General features: G+C 62.5%; 2 protein-coding genes across 2 annotated transcripts; both read left to right on the top strand.

The window, feature by feature from the left end:
* Positions 1 to 7,891: 7,891 nt before the first annotated feature.
* CRYBA2 (crystallin beta A2) lies at positions 7,892 to 10,571 on the top strand. The gene is made up of 4 exons (XM_062578235.1): positions 7,892 to 8,049; positions 8,487 to 8,628; positions 10,020 to 10,162; positions 10,424 to 10,571. The coding sequence occupies exons 1-4, from the start codon at positions 7,892 to 7,894 to the stop codon at positions 10,569 to 10,571; spliced, it is 591 nt and encodes a 196-aa protein (XP_062434219.1).
* A 4,917-nt stretch (positions 10,572 to 15,488) lies between these two features.
* Positions 15,489 to 21,373, top strand: FEV (FEV transcription factor, ETS family member). The gene is made up of 3 exons (XM_062578898.1): positions 15,489 to 15,540; positions 16,471 to 16,665; positions 19,687 to 21,373. Exons 1-3 carry the CDS (start codon positions 15,489 to 15,491, stop codon positions 20,196 to 20,198), a joined length of 759 nt encoding a protein of 252 aa, XP_062434882.1. The 3' UTR covers positions 20,199 to 21,373.
* Positions 21,374 to 27,238: the final 5,865 nt, after the last annotated feature.

The following is a 27,238-nucleotide window of genomic DNA, read 5'->3' as shown; positions in this document are numbered from 1 at the left end:
TGGTATCTCACCAAGCAGGGCCGGGGGGAGATGCTGCCCTGTGCTTTGCTCTCCTTTGGTGACTCCATGCGATGCAGGTTTGCGTGGTCCCGGAGCAGAGCCTGGCTACCAGCCCCTGGGACTGTTTGACCCGCATGGCAAGCTATCCCAGATGCTGCAGAAAGGCCTCTCTGAGGTATCTTGGCAGCACCTGGGCATGCAAGCACCAGGAATTACTCCCCACGCACTCCAGTCTCCCCAGCCTGCTCTCCCTGTCCCAGCCCTGTTAGCCCAGCAGCAGCAGGGCTGGGAGCACTGGGAAGTTGTGACGTCCTCTAATGCCATGGGTGGCCATGGGCAGTCACAACGACCTATGGGCTGTGTTGCCAGGGGAATGGCTGTTAATCAGGATTAGCACCCAAGAGCCTGGAGGGATAGGACCCAGGGCAAGCTGATCCAGGTGCCTGGCAGAGCTGGGGAACTGTTGCCTTGTGCTGTCTTTTGGTTTCTGGGCAGATATAAATCCTGCTCGATCCCTGAGCCCATCTGGCTCACTTTCCGGGACCAGACTGCCTTAATAGGGTGTCACTTGCTGGGCATCTTCAGGGCTTGCACATGCTCTCCCCTTCAAATCCTGCAGGAAGTCACCTCTGGGGCTTTAGGCACCAGGGATCTGCTTGGCCCTCAGCCCTCTCCCTATATGCACCGTCCCCAGATCTTGGCTCCCATGTCAGAGCCCAGAGTCAGTGCCAAGGTCTGTGCCAAGCTGGCAGGGGACGAGGTATAGGTTGCTGCCTGAGTTGTGTATTGGTGTCTCCCCCAAACCCAGCCAGTCCCTGCATGAGGATTTGCATCCTTCTGTGTTCTGGGGAGCCAGGCCAGGGCTTTGCGTGGAGGAAGGACGGGGAGGTTGATGTGCAGCTCTGCGCGGGGAGGGTTTGCATGAGGAGGGCAAGGTACATGAGAGCACCGGGGCAGCATGTGTGCCTACACGTGTGAATATATGCATGTGTATTTGCAAGTGTGTGTGTGTGCACGCACGCACAAGTGTGCATGGCTATGCACATGCATTTGCATGTGTATTTGCATACACATGTGTGTTCATGTGTGTGCACGCACAGCTGTGCACAGCTGTTCGTATGTCTGTGTTCTCCCTGGGTTAGACGTGCGATGTGCAGTCAGTGCATCTTGTTAGTGTATTCACAGCCCTGTGTGGCGTGCGTCTGTGTGCACACGTGCATGTGTGTCCACATAGGTGTCTGCGTGTGTGTGTGTGTGCGTGGGGGGGGTATCCATGTCTCTGTACTCCCACTGGGCTAAACATGTGGAGCTGGTGATGCCCCTGCCATGTTCACGGCTCTGTGCACTAGTGTGTGCACGCCCCACAAGCGTGCGGGTGTGAGCGGAGGCGTGTGCTTCTGCTGGCTGTGCTGGGGGTGTTGCTGGTCCTGCCCAGCTGGCCTGGCTGTGGCGCACCATTCCCAGGGAAAGCCGTGGTTCACTGCAGGATGTGGCAGTGGCAGCAAATAGTCCTGTGCACCCCAGTGCCGTCTGGAAGGATTGGCCTGGGGACCTGCCCAAAGTGGCACTGGGGTTGTGTGGGGACAGCAGGCGCAGGGGGACCCCAGAGGCTGAGCATTGCCCTCCAGCTCCCACCTTTCCCCAGCCCCGCGGATCTGGTCGATGCTCTGGCTGGACAGGTAGGCGCTCCCTGCCCCGGCAGGGTCGCTCCATCCCATGCCGGCACCGCTGCGGTGCGCAGCCAGCTCGCTCTGCGCCTGGGCGAGGAGACACCAGCCCCGAGGCTGCCGAGCCCCTGGGGATGCGCTGTCGTGGCAGTGTGGGGGTTGCTGATGCTCCCTGTGCTCTCCAGCCTCCCGCCGTGTTCAAGGCAAGGATGGGGACAGGGAGCATAGGGACCCGCTCTCCTCCCTCCTGTGCCCACAGGTGGCACCCAGCAGCTGCCGGGGCGGCCGTTCCCGGCCCAGGTGCTGCGCTGCCCGTCCGGGAGCCCCGAGGCAGGATGTTCTGTTCTCGCTGCAGCGCCCGGCTCGGCCCCCGCCTGCGCCAGCCCCGCAGCTGCTGGAGGAGGGGAAACCACCCGCCAGGCTTTCCTCCCGCCTCGGAGACGAGCGCCAGCCCGGCTCAGGTGCCTGGCTCTGCAGATGTTGGCGGCACTGGGGTGATGCCCTGCCTCTGTCCCGTGCCCTCCCAGGGCACCCTCCATCTACTCAAAAACGGGTGCAAGGCCAGGACTGACCTTGTCCTCTCTTCCCTAGCTGTCCATCGCCTGTCTCAGTCTCTAGTTGGCAGCTTCTCCCGCTCAGGCATGAGCTGCCCCTTGCAGGCGTCCTGCCCCTCTGTCCCCCTCCCCGGGCGGGCTGCACATCTCTCGCTGCAGCCTGTCCCACTCCGGAGGTGGCGTGTGGCTCTGACAGGGGGCGACGGGACACCCTGGGGACCACTGGTCATACCTGGTGCTGCTCGCTCAGGGGGGGTGAAGGAGCAGCTGCGTGGGGCAGGACCTTGGCTGGGCACCAGCTGAGCTGGTGTCCTCTGACCACAGGGCTGAGGGAGCTGGAGGTCTAAGGACACCCCCCCTGTCCTTGCACCATGCGCCCCCATGGCAAATCCCTGGCTGCTATAGGCAAAGCTGGGACCTGGGAAGCTGAGCTCACTCCATAGCACCCCTCCAAAAATGCCATGATGTGTTGGAGGAGATGCACCTGGGGCCACATCCAAGTCAAGCTTTGAGTAGGGGCACAGGCAGCCTCCCTCCGGCTGTCCCACCAGGGCCCAGGCTCTGGGACTACTCCCCAGGAACTGGTCTGCACTGGGTACTGCTGGAGAGACCAGGATGTTTCTCCAGGATGCTCTAGCTATAGGGTTGCCCTGGGGATAGCATTCTGGGATTGTCTGGGGTAACAGGCAGGGGACTGCTGTGGTTGGCACCAGCTTTGAGTTAGGATCTGGACTCCAGTGCCAGACACCTGCTCCTCTGCCGCAGTGCTTGGCATCCTCATCCATGGACAGCTCCCAGGGTCGGGGCATGAAGAACATGGGGGACACCTGATCCCCTCCCAGGTGGTGAAGGCTCTGCTGCCCTGGGGCCCCTTTCGGAGAAGCCCATCAGGGTTTTGTCGCACTGCCAGTCCCACGCCGGGGCTGGGCCTGGGGCATGGTGGTTGCCACCTGCTCACACCCAGGCTGTAATCCACAGGCAGGAGGCGAGCAGCTGGCGGAGCCTCCCTGACCTTCAGGTGGGATTAGTCCCCATGGGAACAGCGGGGAGCCGGCAGGTGAGGCCACTGCTCCGGAGGCAGTGTGGAGGAGCGGAGCAGGACTGGGGGCCCCGAGCATGCTCCAGGCCGGGGGTGGGCAGCTGGCAACCAGCTCCAAGCAGGGGCTGCGCGGGGCAGTGCCTGGACTGGTGGTAGTGGGTGAGCATGTGTCCTTGGGGGAGGGTGCAGTGGTGAGCCGCGGCTGGCGCGAGCCCCCCAGGCCACCCAGCTGGGCGGCAGGGACGGCCACCTTGGCAGGCTGCTCGCAGGGCTCAGCTGCGTGAAACCTGGGTGTCCCATGCATGCATCCTTCCGGCCACGGCGTCCCTGCTCCTCTCCGGCTATTGAGAGCACCCGGGGACCGGTCAGCGTTTTGGGCGCAGTTCCCAGCTGTTGCCCAGCTAGCAGGGCTCTTGGGGCCCCTTCGCCGCTGCAGCCTCACCCTGGGGCTCATCCTGCCCTTGGTGCATGGCATGGGATGTGGTGCCCACCGGGGAGAAGCCTGCCTGCCCTGCAGCATGGGTCCCCACGCACGGTGCTGGCAGGGGGCTTTCGCATGCGGGGGGTCAGGCGGACACACATGAAAGCAACTTGCAGCACCAGGGCTGGGAGAAAGGCGGGGAGTGGGGGCCTGGTGAAGCTGAGCTCTGCCCCAGCGCAGGGGAGTCCCAGCAGCTGGGACCTCGCCGGCACCTCCCAGCACGGAGCTGCTCGCAGCCCAGGGTGTGCATGCGTGCGTGCGTGCGTGGGGGGGGGGGCTAATCCCGGCAACATCTGCCAGGCTGTTTGCGATCCCGGGAGTTTCCGGCTGCGGGCAGGGGGCAGGAGGAGCGTGCAGTGAACACATGCGCGCCGGTGCACGGGAGCGGGCGCTGCGGGGAGGCAGCCGGGGCTTCTCCCGCAGCGCCACTGCGCGCACACCCTGCAGCTGGCAGTGCGACTGCCTCTGCGCGTGTGTGTGGGGACAAGCGGCACTGGGGTGTAGCAGTGGCCCCAGCAAGGCCCTCGGCTATGGGATTTGGGAGTCAAGGGGGTGGAAACGTGGCCCTTGCCTGGGACTCGCCAAGCCTTGTGTGGCCACGTTCGGAGCAGCTCCAAAGGGGAGATGCTTGGGGAGGGAACGGGGTTATTTGCATCCTTGCTGCCGAGGAAGATTTCCCAGGGAAATGAGGCTGGGGGAAGATGGAGGTGGGAAAGGGGAGCTGTGGGGCTGGGTGGGGGGGACGATGCACTGATCTAATCAACCAGACCCTGCAAATAAAAGCCACCTGTTTCTGCCCTGGCAGCAGGAAACCATCCCCAGAGCAAACAGAGCACCAGGCAACTGGGAGAAAGGCAAACAGGGCCCGGCACCAGCTCCATCTGCTCCCGCTCGGCCCGGGCCCTGGCCCCCGGCTCTCTGGGGCGACAGCACAGTCCCCAGGGGCACACGGGCAGGGGGCCGTGGGACTCGGGGAGGTGGCCAGGGCTCAGCCCACAGCATCTGCTTGAGCCAGGACCGCAGGCTGCTGCGCTGACCCAGACGCCGTGGGCAAGAGCGCCTGCTGCCACAGGCACCAGGGCAACGATGCGCCCCAGACGTGGCTCTGGCACCGGGGTGCCCCCGCAGAGCCCCCTCCCCTCCCTTGGGGCTGACTTGCAGCCTGCTCAGCTCCCGGCTCCGTGTGCCAGCTGCAGCGGCCGGTGGCGGGGGACCATCAGCCGCGGGGTCTGCACCGGCCGCCTGGCCTCGAGCATCGTGCCCGGGCCCGGGCCTGGCATGGCGAAACCCGATCTGTTTTGCTAGCGCAGGGAACAGGCTGAGCCAGGAGCAACGCGGGGCCCTTATTAAATTAGCCTATGCAGCAGGCCCCGGCGAGCACTGAGCAGCTCACAGACCCGATGTGAGCTGCTGCCCCCCGCTGCCGGCGGCCTCCCCCGCCGGTGTGCCCGGCCGGCCGGGCAGGTGCGTCAGCACCTGGGGCGCAGCAGGGAAGGGCGCTGGGCACGGTGGGGCTACCCCGCCTGCCCTGCTGTCCCCAGGCACGGGCTGGGGCTCGGAGGCGACTGGCCCCGACGTGCCGGAGGGCCGGGGGGCCACGCGTAGGACACGGCAGCAAGGATGGGGTCCGGATGTCTAGGGGCTGGGTGGGGGGGTTCCTCCCCATGCCTCTTCCCCCCACCCCATGGTGCTTTCACCCCACTGAGTGTATGGGGTGTATTGGCTAGAACTACCTGTCTTCCCCCCATAGCACAGTGCCCCCCTGCAGTGCCCCGCACCATGCAGCGTCGCCCCCCCCCCACTGCCCCATGCCTCTGCTCACACAGCACAGCAGCCGGCGTCTGGGGCGGGGGGCGTTTCGGGCTTGACCCCAGGCCCCCTGAGGCCAGGGGCTGCCAGCAGGACAGCATCTCCCTGCTGCATCCCTCGTCCTTGTCGGGCAGATGGAGTTGGGCTGTGCCTTCTCTAGCCCCCGTCAAGGTGGGGCTGAGGTTTTGGGCTCGCTGGATGGGGCATGGCTGCCCTGGCTCCGTCCGGCTCGGGAGCACCCCGCACCCCTCCCTCCACCCCTGCTCCCCGAGGTGGCTGCAGCCACTTCCAGGGGTGCTGCTGCGCCCCCGCTCCATCGCCCCCCTGCGACGAGCACCCAGGCGGTTACAAGCGGAGGGTTTCCTACGCCCGCGCCTGTGTCCCCTGCCAGTGCCACCAGTGTCCCTGTGCTGGAGCCAGCTCCAATCGCTGCCAGGCTGCACCCTCTGCTGGGACCGCGAGGCATCGGCACAGCCGGCCCGGTGGCGCCGCCGGGGCAGGGGGCAGCCAGACCAGGGCCAGGCCTGCTCCCAGCAGTGCCGCCGCTGCCCGGAGACAAGCCAGGCCCCTGTCCCACGCTGCTCCGGCCCCTCAGTCCCTCTCGCTGAGAGCCCGGCATCCCAGCACCGGGTCTCTGCCTCCCGACTCCTGCACCGGGCCCTCCACCGCGGGCACTGCCGGGCTCTCTCCAGACGCCAATCCCATTCTCAGGACCCCAAGAGGACCAGGGTTTTCCTTCGGGGGGGGGGGGGGGAGGGGAGGGTTGGCTTGCTCTAGGCCATCCCTTGCCTGGAGGCCAGATGCCTCCTGCCCAGCTGGATTTGGGGACTAAGGACTAAGCAGGGACAGTGCAAGAAATGCTGCCACCAGGAGCCCCAGGATTTCACGGCTGACCAGGCAGGAACTTGTTTCCTCCCTTCCAGCCTATGTGGCCTCATCCAGCCCAGGGCTGGCAGGGGATGCAGGGCATATCTGCATGGCATGGTGCAGGCCCAGGCAGTGCTGATCTTGCTGCCCAGGGGTAGGACATGGTCCTGCCCCAAAGCTGTCCCCCTCCTGCTGTCCTTCCAGGGAGGAGAGGGCACCATTCCCTAGCATGGGAGGCAGATTGCCGGAGGGGGGGCATGCCCAGGTGGTCACAAGCTAGAAGCAGGTGATGTGCTCAGCAGTGCCTGGTCCAGAGCTAGCACAGGGACGTGCACCACACGCGTGGTGCTAGGACATGGAGCCGCCAAGCAGTGGCTGTGCCTGGACCTCCTCCATCCCTCCCTTTTCACCTGCTCAGAGCCAGCTTCCACTGCGTGCAGCCTGCCTGGGGGCACTGAGCCCCTGCCGTGTCCTGCCAGCTTGGGACACGCAAGGCAGGGCCTGGCCGGAGGCTGCTGGGGCAGCTGGGGGGCCCACGCGAGCCCTGCGACCCGCTGCAGGGACGTCGGCGCCTCGTCGCTCCCCGCTGGCAGCACCTCCTGCTTTGCCCTGGCACCTCCTTGCAGCCAGCGGCAAGCTGGCAAAGGCTCCTGGTGCCCTGGGAAAGGCGGCGTCCCTAATCCGCGGGCCAAGCGGGGACATTGTCGGGGGGAGAAAGGAAAGCGGCGCGTCAGGCCCGCTGCCCATTGTGCGCTGAGCCCCTGCGCCAACACAGCCCAGCACTTTCTTTGTGAGCCCCGCGGGCCCGGGGGGGCTGCTCTCGCCACGCTGCCTAAGTGGAATGGACAGCGGGAGCTGGCGCGGGCCCCCCCCGCGCTGCTGACACAGCGCCCCGCCGTTGTGCACCATCGGCACTTCGCCGCCCGCCTATAAAGGCCCCGGGGCGAACCCGCTCCCAGCACTGCCACCTTCGCCTCTGTGCCCTGCAGACCAAGTAAGTACCAGGCTGTGTGCCCCGAAACGCCCCCCCCCATTGCACAGCCGCTGCCACGCTCCCCCACATGAAGCCCCCCCCCCCCACTCCCCCATCCATGGTGCACGCTCTGGGGAAGAGGCGCGCTCTGGAGTGCCACGGTCTCAGGAGACACGGCAGAGGCTTGGAAGCAGGGAAACTGAGGCAGCCCCGGGCACCGGCCACCTCACATGGAGGGCGTGGGCATTTCAAGTGTCCCCCCGCTGCAAACGGAGAGTCCCTGGGGGACACTACACAGAGATCCCGTGGCACCCAGGGAAGGGGCCAGGAAAGTGTCCCCCATCCCCTGGGACGGAGAGGGGCTGGCACCAGCGGCAGCCAGGGGAGGTGGGAGGGACGTGCTCTTGCCCCGGAGCAGAGGCAGGCCGCGGGGAGGCCGGGGGCTGGCGGCGGCACCCACCGGGGTGACGCGCGGGCTCTGCCTGCAGCGGAGCGCTCCGCATGACCAGTGAGCCAATGGACACCCTGGGGCAGTTCAAGATCACGGTGTGGGAGGAAGAGAGTTTCCAGGGCAAGCGCTGCGAGTTCCTCATGGAGTGTCCCAGCATCATGGAGCGCGGCTTCCGCAAGATCCGCTCCATCAAGGTGGAGTCTGGCCCGTAAGTGCCCCGGCAGCCTCGCGGCCCCGGCCCCGGGCACCCTCCCCACGCTGCACCCTGCTCCTGCAAACCCCTTTGCTCCTCAGAAAGTGTCGGGAGCTGCCCAGGAGCCTGGGTCCTTCCTCAGCTTTGCCGCGGTGTCTCTGCACGACCGTCCTCCTTGCACTGCTTGCACGGTGCCTCAGTTTCCCCATCTGCAAAGCAGGGAGGGAAACCCTGGCGGGCTGGGGTGCAGGCTGGAGGCACCAGTGCAGCCCTGGGGAGAGGGGCTCCAGCTCTGCGTCCAGGAGGGACTTCTGCAGCTAGCAAGAACCCGTCCTCTGCGACAGACCCCGTGGGCAGGGGCTGCCCCCACCCCGCCGGGCTGCCTCAGCCCTGCTCCGAGTCCCCGGGGCCGCATCCCACCTCCCTGAGCGCTTTCCCCTTCTCCCTTCCAGCTGGGTGGGCTTTGAGTACCCCGAGTACCAGGGGCAGCAGTTTATCCTGGAGAAGGGCGACTACCCGCGGTGGGAGGCCTGGAGCGGGAACAGCGGCTACCGGACCGAGCACCTCCTCTCCTTCCGGCCCATCAAGTGCGCGGTGAGTCGCAGGGCCCCGTGGCCGGGCGGGAGGTGCCGGGCCGGCACCCGCCGCAGGCAGGCCCCGAGCAGCCGAGCAGCCGGCAAGGCTGTCCCGAGGGACGAGGGACGGAGGGAGCGACGGAGCGGGTGCAGGGCTGGAGGGATGAGGAACGCACCGAGCTGCTGGGCGGGCAGAGAGGTGCAGCCGGGGCTGCAGGTGCAGGGGATGGACCAACTGATTCCCACTTCTGCGCAACGACAGGACGCTGAGATGCTCTTTAGGTCTAAAATTTAGCCCGAAACACCGTCCCAATTCCTTTTATAAACCGGCTGCTTTATGCGCTCGAGAGCCGGCTCGCCGGCCGGGGTCTCCATGCCCTGCCTCCCCCTCCCCGCTGGCGGAGCCAGCCGAAAGCCCAGCCTGGCCGCCTGCGAGCAGAGGAGCCGGTGGGCAGGTGCCAGGGAGGGCCGAAGGGGTGGGTGGGGGTGCGGGGGCTTGTCCTCCCCCCCGCCCCCCCCCGGCCTGGGGCGCCCGCGCTGCCGTTCCCCTGCAGACGCGGCCTCTATCGCTCCATCTGCAGAGATGCTGGTGCTTGCAATACCAGCACGTCTGCGCCTCCGAGCGGGGTCCCCCCCCCCAATTTTTAATAATCACCAGGCAGATATGCTTGGGCTTTAATAAAGGGGATGCGATAAGATCACTGCTCACTGGCAGGACTGCTCCTCGGTGCAGATAGATGCGTGTGGGGGCTGGGCATGGGGGGACAGTGCCGCATGGCGCAGTGTCCCAACAGTTAACCCCTCGGTGCCCAGCGCCCAGCAAGGCCCCGCAGAGCCGGGCCGACCGCTTGCCTGGGGCCTGCAGGAGCCTGCCTTGCCCTGCCGCCTCCGGCGGCGGCGGGGGCGAGGAAGCCGCGGACCCGGCCGCGTGGGCTCCTGCCCAAGCCTGGTGCCCCCGTGCAGCCGTGCTCAGGTAGCACGCGGACACCGGGAGCAGCATCGTCTGTCGAGACCCTAGGGTGTCCCGGCAAGGGGTGCCAGGCCGAAGGGCACCGCTCTGTGCTCCCAGCCCTGCACCAAAGCCCACCACAGTCCCACACCTCTCTCGGTGCCTTGGCGCATCCCCCTGGCTCCACATCTCGTTGCCCTATGGGGCAGGATCTACAGGGCTGTGTGGGGCTCTGGAGGAGGGTGGGGGGGGGGCGCAGTGGCTCAACAAGCTCCCACAGCCCAGTTCCCCCTCTTCCTGCTGCCCTGCTCCACACCCGGCTTTGCCCCTCTCCCATTCCCTCCCCTGCCCCTCGCTCCTCTGCCAGGCCTGCTGCCTCCCCTCCTTCGGCCAGCCCCACAGCGAGCGGGAGGGCGGCAAGGCCGAGGGGTGCTGACCCCCCCTCCCCGCTCCTTCGGCAGAACCACAACGACAGCAAAGCCATCCTGTACGAGGCAGAGAACTTCCAGGGACACAAGTTTGAGCTGAGCGACGACTACCCCTCGCTGCAGGCCATGGGCTGGGGCAACAAGGAGGTGGCATCCATCAAAGTGAACTCCGGAGCGTGAGTCCTGCTGGGGGGGGGGGTGTACAGGGCTTCAGCCAGCCCTCAGCATCCCACAGGGACCAGGAAGGTGGGGGGGAGATGCTACCTGCCGCCCTGCCTCTGGCACCCCCAGCCATGGGGCACCTCGGTCACTCCAGCATGGGGCAAAAAAAGGGGGTGCAGAGGGTGGGATGCTGGGAAGGACAGTGGTGCAGAGAGGAGGGGATGTGCAGGGGGAGGATTTGGCCCAGGGCTCTGAGCCGAAGGGTCTCCCTGCAGGTGGGTGGCATACCAGTACCCAGGATACAGGGGCTACCAGTACGTGCTGGAGCGGGACAGACAGAACGGCGAGTTCAAGAAGTACAACGAATACAGCAGCCAGGCCCACACCAACCAGATCCAATCCATCCGCCGCATCCAGCACTGAGCAGGGGCAGGGCCGCGTGCCCCCGCAGCCTCCGGGGCCTGCTGTGCAATAGACCTGAATCCGGTAGCAAATAAAGGCATTTGTCAAAAAAAAAAAAAAAAAAAAAAAAAAAGGATGCTCTTGTCTCTTCCTCCCTGCCCGGGGGGGGGGGGGTGGGGGGGGTCCGCAGGGCCCAGGGTCCCCATGTGGGGCTGCAGCAGGGTCACTCCTGCCCATCCCTCTGGCCCATCAGGAAAGGCTTTTCCCTGTTCCCCAGCTGGGCGCAGATCCACAGCCTCCTCTTGCCCATCAGCATGTTATTCCTGTCCCCTTTGGAGCAGTCAAGCATCATCTGCAGGGCTCCCAGGAGCCTTGAGGTGGCCATCTCCACCCCGGCGGGGCTCTCTGGTCCATGCACAGGGAGCAGGAGGGATGCTCTTCCCAGGAAGGCGGGAACATACTGGTCTTACTGGGCCAGATCCCAGGTAGAGAGGGAGCTGGGGCCAGAGCCGAGAGGGAGCTGTGCCCTGGGTGCTCCTCCTGGGGCACGCGCGTGGAAGGGGCACAGGCAGCTTTGGGTGCCCGTGTGTCTGGCACAAACCAGGGGTCCGCCGTGGGAGGAGCGATCAGGGCTCTGGCTTACAGAGGGGGTAAGAGGGGTGCAGGGAGCTGGCAGGAGGGGTGCGCAGGAGGGATGCTCAGGAGGGCGAACCCAGAGCGCACACAGGAGGGCAGGAGGACCCCCCCCCGCCCCCCCTCCCCGGCCTGGCCACGCCGGCACAGGCACATCCGTGCCAGGATCCGGCTCTGGCTCCACCCGGGCACACGCTTCCCTGGAGCCCCACCCTGCCTCCCTCCAGCACCCTTTCCCAGCCTCCTTGTCCTCTCCCATACCACCTCAGTGCCCTCCAGGGGTGCAGTCCTGCATTTGCCACCCCAAGGTGCTCCCTGCACTTGGGACATCGCCTCTAAAGCCACGGGAAGGTGAAACAGTGTGCTGTGTGGCTCGGACACCTGGGTCTCGCGCTACCTGGGGTGCTGGAGGCACACGTGGCATTGGGGGCTGTGGGTGCCACGGGGAGGTGCTGGGCCAGCGGGAGTCCTGGAAAGACTGAGCTGGAGGGGCCATCTCAGCTCAGCTCCGTGGCAGCGTGCGCATGCCTTGCACCCAGGGCTGTGCAACGCTCGGCGCGGTCCAAGTCCTGGCTCATGGGGTGTGTTTGTGTGTGCGTGTGCGTGTGCATTGCACACACAAGCACTCCCCATGCTCTCTGGTGCAGGTTGTGCAACCGCCTCAGCACCCTGTACATCCTCTGGGCGCCCCCCGCCGCGGGGCATCCCCACTGCCTGGCAGCGCCCAGGCCCTCCCCTCTCCCCTGGGTGCCTGCTGGCCCCACCCCACCTCGGCCCCACAGCGCAGCCCGGCCTCTCCCCCTGCACAAACACATTCCTGCACACAGGCCTGGGCTGTGCCAAGCCCAAGGCCACGTCAGCTCAGCGCTCCGCTCTGCACGGCCTGCACGCAGGTGAAGTTGCCCTGGGCACCAGCCCATGGGGTTGGGATGGGGGGGGGGGAGCCACGAGGGGCACAGCAAAATGCAGGATTTTGTTGCCCTGTCCCAGAGGATGAGGGTGCTGGGCGGGGGGGGGGGGGGGGGAAGCTACCTGCTTGCAGCCTTCTGCTGCTGTCAGCTTTGTCCCCACGTATCCAGGGCCCCAAACCCTAGATCCCCCATGGACCTGACCCCACCTCCTAGATCCCCCATGGATCCAGACCCTCATCCCCCATATACCCTGGGCTCCCATCATGTGGGTCTACCCTAGCCCCCATGCCTCAGCCCCCCATGCACTCGAGTCCCTCTCCTTGGGTCCCCACAGTCCTCACTCCCCAGCTTCCCCATGGATGCAGGCTCCCCACCACCTGGGTGCCCCATTCTCCCTGCTCCTCTGCACCCCTCACCCCTGGACCTTTACACTCCATGTCGCCTGCAGCCCCCCCCCACCAGCTTTCCCAGGGACCCAGGAGTCCCCATCCCCAATGCCCCCCCCAGCTCCCTCATCCCCAGTTCCCACAGCCCAAGCACTGCTTCTCAGGCCCATCCTGCACTGCCGGCCCCCACTCCAGGCTGGCAATGGAGTCCCACCATTTGGGCAGGTCAGGCTCAGCCCGCCTCCCTACAGGCCCCACCAGCCACACGCGCCCCATGCCCAGTGCACACAGGTTTGCAGGAGGAGCCAGCCCGGCTGCTGGGGCTGCCAGAGGAGACGGCTCCACGGGTTCAGCCCCCTCCTCACCCCCACCCCGCGGTGTCCGGGGCTTGTTTTCTGTTGCCTGCGGTTTGTTGCAGTGACTCAGGCAGCGAAAGCAAGTCTGGGAGGCTGTGGAGAAGCTGCCAGGGAAGGCTGTGCTGTGGGCTGGGGGGCTCGGGGGGGCCGGGGAGCAGGACGAGCAGCCAGGACCATCCGGGGCTGCAGCGAGTGCTGTGCGAGCTGTGATACTCTGTGCACTGCCTGCTGCAGGGCGTCAGAGGAGCTCGGGAGACAAGGTGGCAGAAGAAAAGCTTTCCAAGGGCTGTTACATCCAAATAGCCCCTCGGAGGCATGGAGAGGATTGGTGGAGGCCCATGGTAGGGGTCTGCTCTGATCTCTACTCCCGTCAGCATCTGCTCACTGTCCTCGGTGGAGAGCGGCAGCATGGGCAACAGGTCTGGGGCTGGGCTCAGCACCTATGGGAACCTCTGCTGTCCTGCCACTGGGGAGAGACACTTGCCCTGGAAAGAGCAGCGCTCCCGGCAGCACCGTTTCTAAGCCAGTCGGGCACCTTCGCACAGGGCTCCTCTGCCGGGAGGAACAACCAGATTCATTGCTGGCCTGTGGGGCAGAAGAAGCCAGGGTGTCCTGGCAAGGGATGAGCCATGGGATGCCCCAGCCCTGTGCCTGGAGCGCGCACACACGGTGCTCGTCCTCTCCAGCTCGCCGCAGGGTGCCCTTCTCCCTGTGCACTGTATGGCAGGGCTGTGGCTTCTTTTTATGCAGAACACATTTAGGCTGCAGTATAAATAATAGCTGTGGTTCTGGCATGAGCATATCCTGGTTTTCATTGGATTCACATCTCGTGATGAATGCTTTAAACAGATTCTGCTAAGTAGAGCTCATCCTTTTAGTAGACATCAATGAAATGAAGCAGTACCAGGTTGCTAGCTGAAGAGCAGCTTGGCTGATATTTTTGAGGCATTGGATTCAGGTTCTGCTCAGGGCAGACTAGACTCTAGCACCTTCAGGGCCGGGTGTCTTCTGCCCAAGAAGCTGTCCTGACCTCCAGCACTGTCCCCACTCTGGCTGTGCTGTCCAACTGTGGGGCTGGTTGCCCACCCAGACTGGGCAGGAGTGGGCTGGAAATCCCTGTGCCTGCTGCTGTCACACTGGCTTGACCACCTTGAGCTGCACAGAGCCCAGCAGGGTCAGGTTTTGTCCATGGGGACGGAGACAGTGCGTAGACCCAACGGCTGTAGCTGTTTACTTGTCAAGAGGGCAGGGGAGCTTGTTGCACTGAGCTGTGACCATGGGTGTTGGGGGCAGATCTGTGGCCAGCTGCCTCTTTTGGGAGCTACGTTTGCACCAGACCCTTTCTCCATTAAAATCTACTCCCTAATCACCCTCCTGTCTTCAGCCTGTCTTCGCAACATTTGTGGAGTTTTATGGTTACTGACAGACTCCTCTCCCACTGCCAAACTGGACTGCACATAGCCAACAAGTGCTGGCATTGCACCGCACGGTGCTGGAGCTTGTCAGGGTGCAGGGCCCAGTGCTGGCCAGAATGAGCTGTCAGGATCCAGGTTGAAAGGGGGGGCTGAGAGACATGAGACCACGTGGGTTTCGGTAGGTGTGGGGGGGCCACATAGCTTGTCTGAGTCCTAATAAAGTTGGGCCAGAGGTGGGGACAGGGCTAAGGACCCCAGGATGGCCCACACAGCGGGATGCCTAGGTAGGCATAAACCTACCTAGGGCAGGGACTGTCCAGCTGAGCACCATGGAGGCAGGGAGGGGACAGGTGTGTGCTGTGTCCTAGTGCCCTGAATCCCTGGTGCTGCCCCTACCCAACCCAGAGCCCTGGCACTGCAAAGGGACCCCAGCACCAGGGGTCCGAGAGCTGGAGAGACATGATGGGAACTCAACTTACCCAACTTAGAGCTCTGGCACTGCAAAGAGAGCATGGCACCAGGGGTCCAAGAGCTGGAGGGATACAGTGGGGACCCAGCTTATCCAGCCAGAGCTCTGGGCACTGCAAAGGGGCTCTAGAGCTGAGGTGAGGATTCCCAGAGCTGGGGAGGGGACAGGCAGAGATCCCCATGGCCAGCAAGCCAAGTAGGTTGAGGCAGAGAGGCAGCGGGACGATACTGTGCAGTGAGATGCAGAGGGCCCAGGGGATGCTGGCAGTGCAGAGGCTGCTGTGCCTGCCAGCTGACCATGCGAGTCTGGGAGCGGGGAGCTGGCGGCAACGCGGGGAAGCCAGGCCCAAGCGGTCTCCAGGCACTGTCCGAGCCGTGCTCACAGCTGGGATGGCAGCAACGTGTTTGCGAAGAGTTAAGGAGGCGGAAGAGGCAGGAAGCGGCCCGAGCAGCTCTCCATAGAAACCCGCGGCCGTGATTAAAGTCTGATGTGGACCGATAGCGGAGGGGGGGGGCGGGAGGGGCGCGGGGGGGGAGTAGTGCCCGCTTTAATTACAGTGGAGGAAATTGCTGGAGCCGGGGCCCTGAGCCCCTACGAGTTGCCTGGAAACTCCCCCCCGCCCGCCTCCCCCGTCCCCTGCCCATCCCCTGCCCGTCCCGCTGCCATTTATTCGCCATCAGCTGCTCCCTGATAAAGTGGAATAATAATAATAATAATAGGGGCAGGAATATTAAAACATGCAGCCCGCGGGCCGCCCCCACAGCTGCCATGAGACACGGCGCCGGAGCGGTGCCACTGCTGCTCAACATGTACCTGCCAGGTACGGGCGGACCCCCCCCGGCCGCTGCCCCTCTGCACTGCGCAGCACTGCTCACTGCACAGTGCCCCGGGCCCCAGCCCCCACTCACCCTCACTGCTGCCCTGGGGCCCTTCTTCTGCTCTGTCTTCCTCCAGCATCCACCCAGTCTTCCTCTGTCCTTCCATCCATCCTCCTTTCCTGCTTGCTTTCCATGCTTCCACCTCCACATACACCCATCCCTCCGTCCTTCCTTCCAGCCTTTCTTCCAGCCTTCCACCCACACTGACCCTTCTGTCCTTCCTTCTGTCCTTCATCTGCCCAGCCTCTCCCTGTCCTTCCATCTAGGCAGCCAGCCTTCCACCCTTCCAACTCCACCAAACCTCCTTTTGTCTTTCCTTCCACCCCTCATCCACCCACCCTTCCCCTTTCTTTCCATCCATCTTTCCATCCCCACCCATCCTTCCATCCTTCTTTCCACCCCTATTATCCATTATTCCCTCCATTTATCCACCATTTCTTCCACCAATCCTTTCTTCCATCTTTTTATCACTTACCTGCTCTTCCCTACATTCTTCTCTCCCACCCTTCCTATTCTTTGCTCCATCTAACATTCCACCTCCATCCACTCATCCGTCCTTCTAGCCTTCCATCTGTCCACCCATCCTTCCTTCCTTCCATTCATCTCTCCAACTATCCTTTCCTTTTTCCATCTGTCCACTCACAACCAGCACTTCTATGTTCATCCTTTCTTCTATCTGCCCGTCCTTCCAACTACCCTTCCAACCTGCCCGCCTCCTCTCTTTCTCCCCCTGCCCTGCAGGTCTCTCCCTCTCTCCCTCCTGCTCTCCTACCCCAGCCGGCGGGATTTTCTATTCCTATTTAAAAGCTTCCCCGGCTCTGTCGGAAATCGGATTTCCTTTTTCCTGGACGCGTTTCCTGGCTTCACCGCAGCGGCGGGGCAGGCGAGGGGGAGCAGCCGGGGGCTGCGGGGAGGCTGCCCGCAGGCAGGCGCTGGGGGGTCGTGGTTCCGCCTGGCCCCGGCCCCCCCACCCGCGCCCCTTTTTCCTGCAGATCCAGTCGGGGAAACTTTGTTCAAAGACGGCAAGAGCCAGGCGTGGGGGTCCCTCAACCCGGGTGTGCAGAAAGGTAAGAGCACTCCTGCCCCCGCCCCGCAAGGCGGGGGGGCAGACGGCGGCTCCGCTTCCCTGGCCCCTGCCAGCCCCTAGGCTCGCCCGGAGCAGAGACCCCCGGCGGGACACGGACCTGCCGCAGCCGTCGGGGACACGCTTCCCTGCCTGTCCCCGGCCCCGCAGCGCTCCCGAGCCGGGAGGCGCCGCCGCGGAGCCCGGCCCCGGCGCGCCGTGGCACGGTGCCGCTGGGGCCCCGGCGCCTCGCGCCCCCGTTTCGCTCGGTGCCTGCTCCTCCGCCCGGCCCGGGAAGCGGCCGAGCCCCCGCGGCCGGGCGCGGCGCTCCCGTGGCGCCGGAGGGGCAGCGGGGCGCCGAGAGCCGCCGGCACCCGCGGCCCGCGGGGCTCCCGCAGCGGCCGGGCCAGCCGGGCAGGACGCCGCTTTCGCTCCTCTCTCGCGGGCTGGAGCGCGGCCGCGGAGGGGAGGGCGGCTCCGGGAAGGGCACGGAGTCCCAGCCCGCGTCCCCTCAGCGAGCCCCGGCGAGCTGTCCCTGGAGCGGATCCGACCGGGAGGGAGCTGCCAGGCAGCCCGGGAGCTGGAGGGGGGCAGTCAGGGCTGGGTGTCCCGGAGAGGGGAAGGAAGGAGACAAAATGCCCCTCAGGAGGGAGGTCCCTGTGCAAGTATGTGGCTCTGACAGGGACATGGGTAGGCTTGGAGATTGCAGACCCACCATAAGCTAGCAGCCATCAATCTGGGGAAAGTTATCCAGGGATCCAGGGGATGTGCCAAGGGCTAGCCATGGAGCAGCCTGGAGCTTGCTGAGGCTGGATGTCCAGAGTGTGACTGGACATGAGGCCCGACGTGGGGCCAGCATCGTGGGGCTTGCGCCATGCAGCTTGCCAATCTGGCAAGGAGATGGGGCCAGGGGCTGCTCTGTGCAGGAAAAGGGGAGCGCCAGGGCTATGGGCAAAGCTGGGACTGGAAGGACCCCTGTGCCTCTGCATCATGACCTTGGCTGTACTCTACGCACTGCACTGCATAAGAAGGGGCTTTCCTGATCACTGGAGCTTTCCTTGAGGAGCTGCAGAATGCTGTAGCACAGCCCCCTGCAGCAGGCAGGATTGAGCCTCAGCGCTCCACCAGGCAGCTGCTCCCCTGCCCAGCCCTTGGAGCTGGGCACACTTTGCACTTCATGGGGCGACAGCATGCTTCAGCCTCCTGCAGAAATCCAGGGAGGAGGCTGCAGGGGTGGAGATGGGATGAGGGCTGTGAAAGCACCAGAAAGACAGGAGACTCCTACCCCCACCTCAGTCCAAGAATGGGGGTCCCTCATGACCCCCACCCAGACAGTGCAGATAAGGCCAGCAAAGGAGCAGTTATATAAGATGGTGGAATAGGACCTGTCTGGATACTGAGTTGGGGTCCTTACCTTGCCAATGGCTTGGCTGTGGCTGGTTTGGAGGTGACACCTGCCCAGCTGCAGTGGAAGGAGAGAAATGAAAGCAAGCGGCTACGGGTTATGGGCCAGTTGGTAACTCCTAGAGTTTTTAAGCCCAGTTTACACCTCTCTGTAGGGATGTGGGCCACCAATCTGGGTGATTAAATGAGTGCACCATGTCTTGAGTGCTGCTATAGTCCCTCTTCCCCTATATCCCTAAAGGAATATAATAAAATTGGAGATAGGGGCAGAGAACAGCATTGCAGAGAGCAAAGATGTGTGGTGAGTCACTAATTCTTCCAAGACAAGGGCTAGGAGGGCATCAAATGAAAAAGGCAGGTGCAAAACAAGCAGGAGCAGGTATTTCTTCCAGCAAAACACAGCTGAGCTGTGGAACTGTCTGTCACAGTGGATGCTAAATATCTACATGGGACCCTGAGTGCCATCAGACAGAACAGCTGCAGAAGAACGCAGGGAGGAGGATGAAATGCAAAGACAGTTCGTCTGTCGCTGGAAGTCCCTGTGCTGCAAAGGCTGGGGCTGGGAGCAAGTGATGTGCAGTGGGTGCACGGATGCCAAGGTGCTCCCATGGGAGAATGTGGAGGGGCTGGCTGGGGATGTCTGGCTCTGCTAGGGTAAGCACAGGGCTGGTCTGCAGGGCGGGGAGTCACAAATGTGGGACTGACCATCACTCTAAGGCCCAGCGACCCCTTTCTACTTTGACTCTTCCGACTCTGGCCAGGTTTGGTGGAGCCTGTACTTGTACCTCACCATAGGCATATCCAGGTGTGCTAAGCTCCTGTATGTGCCCACCTCCAGCCCAGCACATGGCACCTTGAGTGCCTACCATGGGTGCTGCTCAGTCCAATCTGCAGGTGAAATGGCCATGGATGGCTCAAAGAGGACAGTTTTCCACTGGAAATGGGAAACGTTGGTGTCTGATTCAAATCCACAGTAGGTCCTAAGAAGTGCTTGATGCCCTGATGTCTCTTTCCCTGCACCTGCCCTGGGCCTGCTGGGAGTCCAGGTGAGAGCAGCATTGCCTCTAGCCATCAGCTCGTTGAGGGATTCCTGCTGGCCATGGCACACCTGGAGATGGGAAGGGGCTCTCTAGGGACACTGGCTCAGCTTCAAGCAGAGGTGTCAGTGAGGAACATAGGTGCTAGGGCAGATCCAGGTGCTGCCGTGACAGCTCCTTCTTGGGGCTGCAGATCAAACAAGTAAGTTGGAGCTTCTTACCAAAGCAAGTGAGCAGTATTTCAGTGGGAATGAGGGCAGGAGGGACAGGTGGAGTCTGGATCAAGTCACTAGGCAAGACACCACTGCAAGCTGCTTTGGCCTCTGGGCTCTCCTACTCCTGTCCAAGGGGCCGGGCTCTGCCTTCCTCTCCTCCTCTTACTTGTGGGGCAGAATGGGGGTAGGGGTGTTGGAAAAGAGATACAACCTCACTAACATCTTCTGTGTCTCTAGAGTGTAAGATGCAATTTGAGAGCTGGGGCTGGGAGAGGGCAACGTAGCAGGAGGTGGGAATTGAGGTGTACCCTGCCCCACTTCCCATACCCTGGCAGGGAGCTTTAATCTCTCTGGGGAATGGCCTTGCAGGAAGCGGGCAGATCCAGCTGTGGCAGTTCCTGTTGGAGCTGCTCTCGGACCGGGCCAACTTGAACTGCATCGCGTGGGAAGGCACGAATGGAGAATTCAAGCTGATTGATCCCGACGAGGTGGCGCGTCGCTGGGGCGAGCGGAAGAGCAAGCCCAACATGAATTACGACAAGCTGAGCCGTGCCTTACGCTACTACTATGACAAGAACATCATGACCAAGGTCCATGGCAAGCGCTACGCCTACAAGTTCGACTTCCATGGGCTGGCACAGGTGTGCCAGCCTGCCACCCCTGATCATACCCTCTACAAATTCCAGGGCAACCTGGCTCCGCTGCCCTTTTCGGGCATCTCCAAACTCAACCTCATGACCTCAGGGGTCACGCCAGCCGGCTTCTCCTACTGGCCTGGCTCCAGCCCATCCCTCTACCCTGGGCACAGCCTTCAGCCCTCTGCACCCTTCAGTGCCATGGCAGCCTCCCACCTTAACAACATGAACAACCATTACCATTAGAGGCACAGCTGCTCCCTGTCCACGGCAATGTGGGGCTGTGCCAGGCTGGGGGGCTCACAGGGAGGGGATGAGGTGTGGGATCATGCTCTGCTCTCAGCTGCCCTCTCTTTGATTCGGAGAGTGGTATGGGAGGAGAGGGGTGGTTGCGGAGTAGCTGGACTCGTTCCCCTATGAAGGTGATCACAGGGCAGAAGACATCTAAATTAAGGGTGAGGAGGCATCCATGGCCTTGGGAGTGTTCAAGACACTTCAAAATGGGGTGTGAATGGAAGGGAAAAATAGACCTCCCCCCAGCAGGGACCCAGACCCCTCCCTTTCTTTTGCAATACGCCCCTCACCCCATAAATCCCATCGACGCGTACCTCTGCTCCTAGCTTGTGCCTGCCTTCCTGTCTCCCCACAGAGACCCTCACAGCTCTCTGAGCCTGCAGGACTCAGGAGCTGGATTTCCACGACAGCTTTATCTGTGGGCGACAGTCCCACTGGGCAGGGATGGGAGGGGGCTCTCCTTGCAGCTCTGTGGTCCCTCATCCCTGTCTTCAAACCCTTCCTTTCCTCCCATAGGCTGCCACCACTCCTACACCTCCTGCCCCGTCTCCTCTAGACCACAGGAGAAGTCTCCAGTCTGGAGAGCAAGTCCTCTGCACCAGCTAACTCCTACGTGGGGTGGATGTGCTCTGAGGTAGAGGTGCTGGGGCAGGCATGAGGGCACTGCTGTCTAGGGCATAGCCTGGAGGGAACAGAGCCCGGCAACTGCTACTCTGCCCTCCTCCACATGCATGAGGCCCATGCTGCAGAGCAGGATGGTCCCAGACACCCTGTACACGAGCCCTGGCCTTGCTGTTCTGTTCCAGATAAAGTTAATGCTTGTTTTACTGTGGCTTCAGCCGCCTGCATGCAGGATTTGGTGGGAGATCCTTCAAGGATGGGGAACCTCCAAGGTACAAGACCAGGGGGAAGTGGAGCAGGAGAAAGGCCAACACCAGGGCTGTGAGCCTCAGGCACTTAAGGGCAGGCCTGGGTCTCTCCATGAAAGTGCCACCACCCTCCAGTGTAGGGCTTTGTCCCAGTGGCCAAAAGTGGCCCAGTGGCAGAAGAACTGAGCATGCCGGACTCTGTGCAGGCTGTGGGAGGTAAATTATCTTCAATAAAATGGAGAGGTGCTGTGACCTACATCTGCTTGTGTCCATAGTGGGTGGAGAAAGGAGGTGAAACAACCTAGCAACCTACTGCTAGGTTGCTCTGGTGCACCTGCTGGCCAGGGATGGGGAGGACACTGCTCCTTTGCCTTGTCCTGACCACTGTATTTTCCCTGCAGAGCTGGAAACCTCTTGGGAGACCATTCATCCAGAACAGCTGTGCACCCTGACTCCCCACTGGCAAGGGGCTAGGGCAGCTGGAGGAAAAGAGGAGACACAACCGGGCTGACAGGACATATACCATCCTGCCAGTATCCAGGGGAATTTGGGATCAATCCTACAAGTAGTCTCTTTTGACTCACACAGCCCCGTACAGCTATCTTAGGGCAATGTACTGGGCCCACCATGGCCTGATCTGGCAGTGAGCCGCTTCCTGGGCTGCTCTGTGCTAAAAGCAGGGAGGCCTGGCCCGTCAGCAGCTCTGCTCTGGGCCCAGCAGGCAGGCATGGGGCCATGGGGTGAACGGGGTGCTTGCAGCAGCCGGACTCCAATGAGACATTCATCCCTCCTCCAGCTCCAGGAGCACACCCAGCTAGTGCCAGCAGTCCCTGGTGTGGTCTCACAGCAGGCCACAAGGTGTCCTCTGGCCCCAGCCATAGCCACCAAGCCTGAGGGTGCGTGTGTTGGCAGGGGGAGGCAGCCCAGTCTGCAGTCAACTGGGCAAGCGGGCTCTGGGGGAGAGAGACAGGCTCTGCTGTGTAGCGGAATAAAAGCAAAACTTGCAGGGCCACTGAGGTCCACTGCTGCCCCAACCAGAGGAAAAGGGCCAGTCTGGAGGCTGAGGAGTCCTACAACCCTCTGAAGGATATTCTGGGACTCAGCCTGGCTGTTTTGATGCTGGACACTGGCACAAGGCCAGAGCATGTTTCCGTGCGCGTGGTGCAGCCTGGGTCTCCTGGCACTTTGGAGCTGGTGGTGCAGCAGTGTGACCACGTGCCCACAGCATCCACCGAGGGGGTTGCAGCACCCAGGCTCCTGGGCACAGGAGCTGTGCGTGGGGATGTCTGGTGCCTGCTCCATCCTCGGGGCAGTGCTCCCCATCCCATTCCCATCTGGTGCCCGGGTACTAGGGCTGGGGCTAGACCTAGGGCAGGGATGAGATCAGATGTGCAGGGAGGTGACATGCAATCACCCAGACCAGGGAGGGGGAGAGCAGCCTCCAGCTCCTCTCTCTGCCCCCCTGATCAAAGCAGCCACAGGACCTGGGGGTGGTGGTTTGTGTTGCCCCCTCCACATCCTCCATGCTCCAGTCGCTTCCACGGCCCCGGTGGCATCTGCTCAGCCATAATCAGCTTAAGAGAGGGGGAGCTGATGTCGATGCCTTTTCTGGGGAGGGCTCAGGCTGCAGGCAAGGGGGGGGGGCACTGGGGTTGATCCTGCCAGTGCACTGAAAGGGGGAGACTAAGGCTGCAAGTGAGAAGTCTCCTTTCCTCCAGGGGCCCTGCACCTTGCACTGTGTGGCCCCCATGGACTACAGGCGAGGAAGAAGGAGAGGAAGACTGGTTACACTCATGCCAGAAGTGGCTACCACTCAGGTTGGAGATGCCCCATGCCTGGCCTTGCAAAGGCAAAGTGGGAGGGCTGGACACAGCAGGACTGGGCTCCCACAGCACCAGGGCAGGGAGCTGTATCCCTGCTGGCACAGCCTGAGTCAGGGCTTAGGTAATGGCATGATGTAGGACAGGACACAGATTAAGAGATATGGGTCACTAGTAGGCCCCCCCCACACACACACTTTTGTCCCTCCCATCGCTCTGCCAGCACTTGCACCAGGAAATCCCAGGTGAGACTGGTTCCCACTCATCCCCCAGCCCTGTAAGCCCAGAGCCCTGCTGGCTTGGAGACCCAGACATGCCGAGGGGCAGTTACCTTCTCAGGAGGGTGAGTATCACCATGCACACCCCATTCCTCGCAGCAGGATGCAACAGGCTGCAGCTCAGGGCTTAGCTCCCTTCTGACATCATCTGGCACAATTCCCCCATGCTGTCCCCAGAGTGTCACCCAGAATTAGGAAGCCATCCCTGTGCTCCCCCACATCCTGGGGGGTACATCAGGCAGGGAACACACACGCAGGACCGCAGTGATGCTCTCACCTGCCTGAGGATGCAGCCGGTGTCACCATGGCAACCCAGGATGCTCCCATTCCCGAGGGGAGCAGGATCCCGGCAGCACCGGGGGGGGGGGGGGAGGGAAGAGCATCACCACCCAGCCCCCCTCACCCCACAGCCCTGGGGCAACCCAGCCCCTCCGCAGTGCTGCTCCCTTCAGCCACCAAAACCACCAGCTCCGAGCAGAATGCAGCAAAATCCTGCCAATGGGTGAGCGGGGCCGCCGAGCCGGGCACCGCTCCGGCTGTGTGGGGGAGCACAGGCCCAGCAGCTGACTGGGGGGGTGGGGTGCTCAGCCCGGGGGGGTGCCAGGGGGTGCATGGGGAAGGCAGCTGGCGGGAGAGGCTATAGGGGTGAGTACACAGCCTTGCCAGCTGATGGGGGAGTGCTCAGCCCAGGCAACCAGGCAAGGCTGGGCTGCTGCTGTGTGAGCACACCCCAGGGGGCTGGCAGTGGGTGCTGGGGGCTCAGAGCACTGGTGGCTCCAGACCTCCCTGCTGCCTGGGATCCCTGCTCTGCTTTGCACCAACACACTAGAGAAGGAGGAACCGGTGCAGCAACCGACTCCCAAGACCAAGCACACAGCCAGCGCATGAGACCCCCCAAAGCTGCTGCGCTATCCTCAAGGCTTCTTCATTTTCTCTACAGCATGGCCACGACAGAAAGGCTTCCCTGTCCCCCTGTACCCTGTCCCCACCACAAGACTCCTCTCCCAGGGGCTTATGCATCCCTGCCTAGCCTTGTCTCTGCAGAGGGGACAGGGATGGCTGGTCTCAAGGAGATAGTGGGGTCCTGTGCTGTAATTAGTCAGATGTACCCAGCCTGAGCCATGCCTGCACATGACCAGCAAGCTCCCAGCACCTCTGGTCCTCCCTCCACTCAGGGCTGCCTGACTAGTGGATCCAGGGCCAAAAGGAGACCCCAGGAAGCTGTCTTCTGGCAACTGAGGGGAATATGCTCTGTGGGAATAGGCCATGGAGAGGACCTCATGGTCTTGGGGGGCTGCAATGACCTTCAGTGCCCTGCTCTGCTGCAAGCCAGAATGCACCCACAGCACGCCAGAAGAGGGAAAGGCACTGGGTGTCCTGTAAAGAGTGAGACTGGGGTGGGACGAAGGAAGAAAGAACACAGTCCCAAAAAGCCTCAGCCTGCGCTGAACTGAAGGAAGCAGGAACAGCCAGGAAGCAGAGCATGTGACCTAGGAGCTTTTAGTGCTGCCTTGTGATTAAAAGCAAAAGGTTTTTTCCCCTACTTAAAACAACAACAACAACAAAAAAAAACTTTCTGTCTGGCTTCTCTTCCCCTTTGTTTATCTGCAAAGAGGGATAGGATTGAGCCCAGCTCTGGCCTCAGCCTCCTGACAGGATATGAGTGGGGGTGGAGTAGTCCCTCTCTCATTTTTGCAGAGCCACCTTGCTACTTGCCTGATTTCTCATGCTGGGAAGAGCCTTTGCAGCACAGCCAGGTCATGCCTGCCCTGAGGGACCAAGAGCTATCTCCTTGCCCACCCGTTCTTCTCCTCCAGCTCCCCCAATCCCCATCTATTTTCTCCTCTCCACATCCTCCCTATGCTGGCTCCTCTACTCACACCTCACCTCCAAGCTGCTGACTCACATCCTTTCTCCAGAGGCCACCTTTCCTTGGCCCAGCTCCCTGCAAAGTGCTTCATGACTTAGTGTGGCTCAGCAGGGACCTGCAGGTGCAGGCAGCTGGGCTCTGAACTCAGGTGTGAAACTCCCCCCAGGAAACCATCCGTGGTGCTTCTGAAAGATGCTTCTTTGCTCCTTGCAAAAATGCTGGGGCTCGGGGCATGCCAGAGCCTCCCTGGAGATCTGGCACCTATCTGGACTGCCAGGACTGAAAGGACTCGCAGCTCCAGTGCCAGCAAGCCCTAACCTGTTACTCTTCTTCACGGTGGGTGGGAGTTGGGGTCTGCACTCCGTGCTGCAGGGCCCATACAGTTCCCATGCACTCCTCCCCAGAGGAGCACCGCCTTGCTCTGGTTGCTGTCCCACTCACCCCATCGCTCCCTTCCAGTGGGTTTGATCCCCAAAGTGGATGCACCAGGGTCTGTCTCATGGCCCTGGCACCCCTCCATTCCCCACAGCAGCAGCCCCAGAGCACTGGCAGGCCAACCTTGCCCCAGCCTGGCCAGGAAGGAGGGACAGTTTTCCTCCTCAGTGTCCAATGCATCCAGCACAGCTTGACTTTTCCTTCTCCCCTTGACCCTGTCTGCCCAGGGGAAGCTCAGCTCCAGAAGGGCAGGCAGAGCAAGGCCACAAGCCTCTGGGTAGAGAGACAGCTACTTAAATCCATCTCCAAGAGCAAGAGAAGCCAAAGGCAACTACTCTGCCAGAAGATGGAGGGGCTTCCCTCAGCCAGCTGGCACCCAGGGCCCCCCACCTCCGGTGCCTTGCAGCCAGGCTCTGGATCTCTCCCCCTCCATGCTACAGCTGTACTGCTAGGGTAACTGCCAGGCAGTTCTCCTCCCCCTGGTCCTGGATGTGTATGAGAGGAGATTTGTACACTTCTAATTTCTTTCCTGCTCACTGCCCTCACCAGACACAGAAATGTATTGAATGGAGCCTCAAACCATGCCCCTGCTGACACCTGCTGTCATCACTCCCCAGCCTGGGCACAGAGCCTGGAGGGCTGCCTATACTCTGAGGAGGAGCTCTGGGGGTGTGAGACCATCCCCGGCACCCACACATTGAAATGGGATCTAGATCTAGGACTTTGGCCTGGGCCCTTCCTGTACAGTCTCTCCTCTGTTCCCAAAGCCTCCCGCAGGCCCCAGTACACCAGTGGAAGAGCCTGTCAAAGCCTTGCCTCAGTGCATCTTCCATGCAAGCATTAAGGAGGAAGGGAGATGGAGACCAGGAGTCTCTGTGGACTCAGGTGTGCAGGCAAGGGCTGTTGGAGGAGCTGGTGCCCTAGTGCTGCTCCTGCCTAGCTGCAACACTGAGACCTTGGGCTGGGTAGCAGAGAGGACTGGATTAATGTGCTAATGCCAGATTAAGCACTAATACAGGGCTTCTGATGAGGGAGCGGCACCTAGTTCAGCCCCAGCCTGGTCCTGGGAGTGCTCCCTGAGGCAGGCTCCCACTGGCTTTCCTGGGACACAGCTCAGTGTTGCCTGGCTGTCCTGCAAGGAGCTCAGTCCTCAGGGGTGACACAGGCCCGCAAGACAGGCAGCACTGGGAGCACAGCATGCAGTAGCCCCCAAACTCAGCTAACAGTAAGCTGGAGGTAACACTCCTCTACCAGCCCAGGCCCTCCCCTCTGGCAGGCTCTAGGACAGAAGTACCCAATCACCACAGCAGGGCTCCAAGGCATCTGGTTCCCCTTACCACCTTCCCCAGCTTCTCTGGCTCAGTGCTGTCCCTCAGGAGCAGGGGAAATCTGTGCTCCTCAGTCCCATGCCCACCATCCAGGCAATGCCACAGGCCATGTTTTGACCATGGCAGGGACAAAACTGGCTGCCATCCCACCTCCTTCTTTCCCTTGCCTGCCACAGGGCTGTCCTGAGGTATGTGCATCATAGCTCAAAGCCTCCTGCCTCCTTCCAGGTTACCAGACTGGATGTGTCCCCTGTCAGCTGAGACATAATGGCAGCTCTCTTGCTCCTCCCCAGGTGTGAACTCCTCATCAGCCAGCTGGCCTGAAGTGCTCCATGTGCTCTCTGCCATTTGCTCGTATCTCTCTGGGTCACTTTGTCCATATCTCCCCCCGA

The sequence above is a fragment of the Rhea pennata genome, chromosome 6 (genome assembly GCF_028389875.1).
Source record: "Rhea pennata isolate bPtePen1 chromosome 6, bPtePen1.pri, whole genome shotgun sequence".
NCBI classification, from domain to species: domain Eukaryota; kingdom Metazoa; phylum Chordata; class Aves; order Rheiformes; family Rheidae; genus Rhea; species Rhea pennata.
This window is presented reverse-complemented; position numbering and strand designations above follow the sequence as displayed.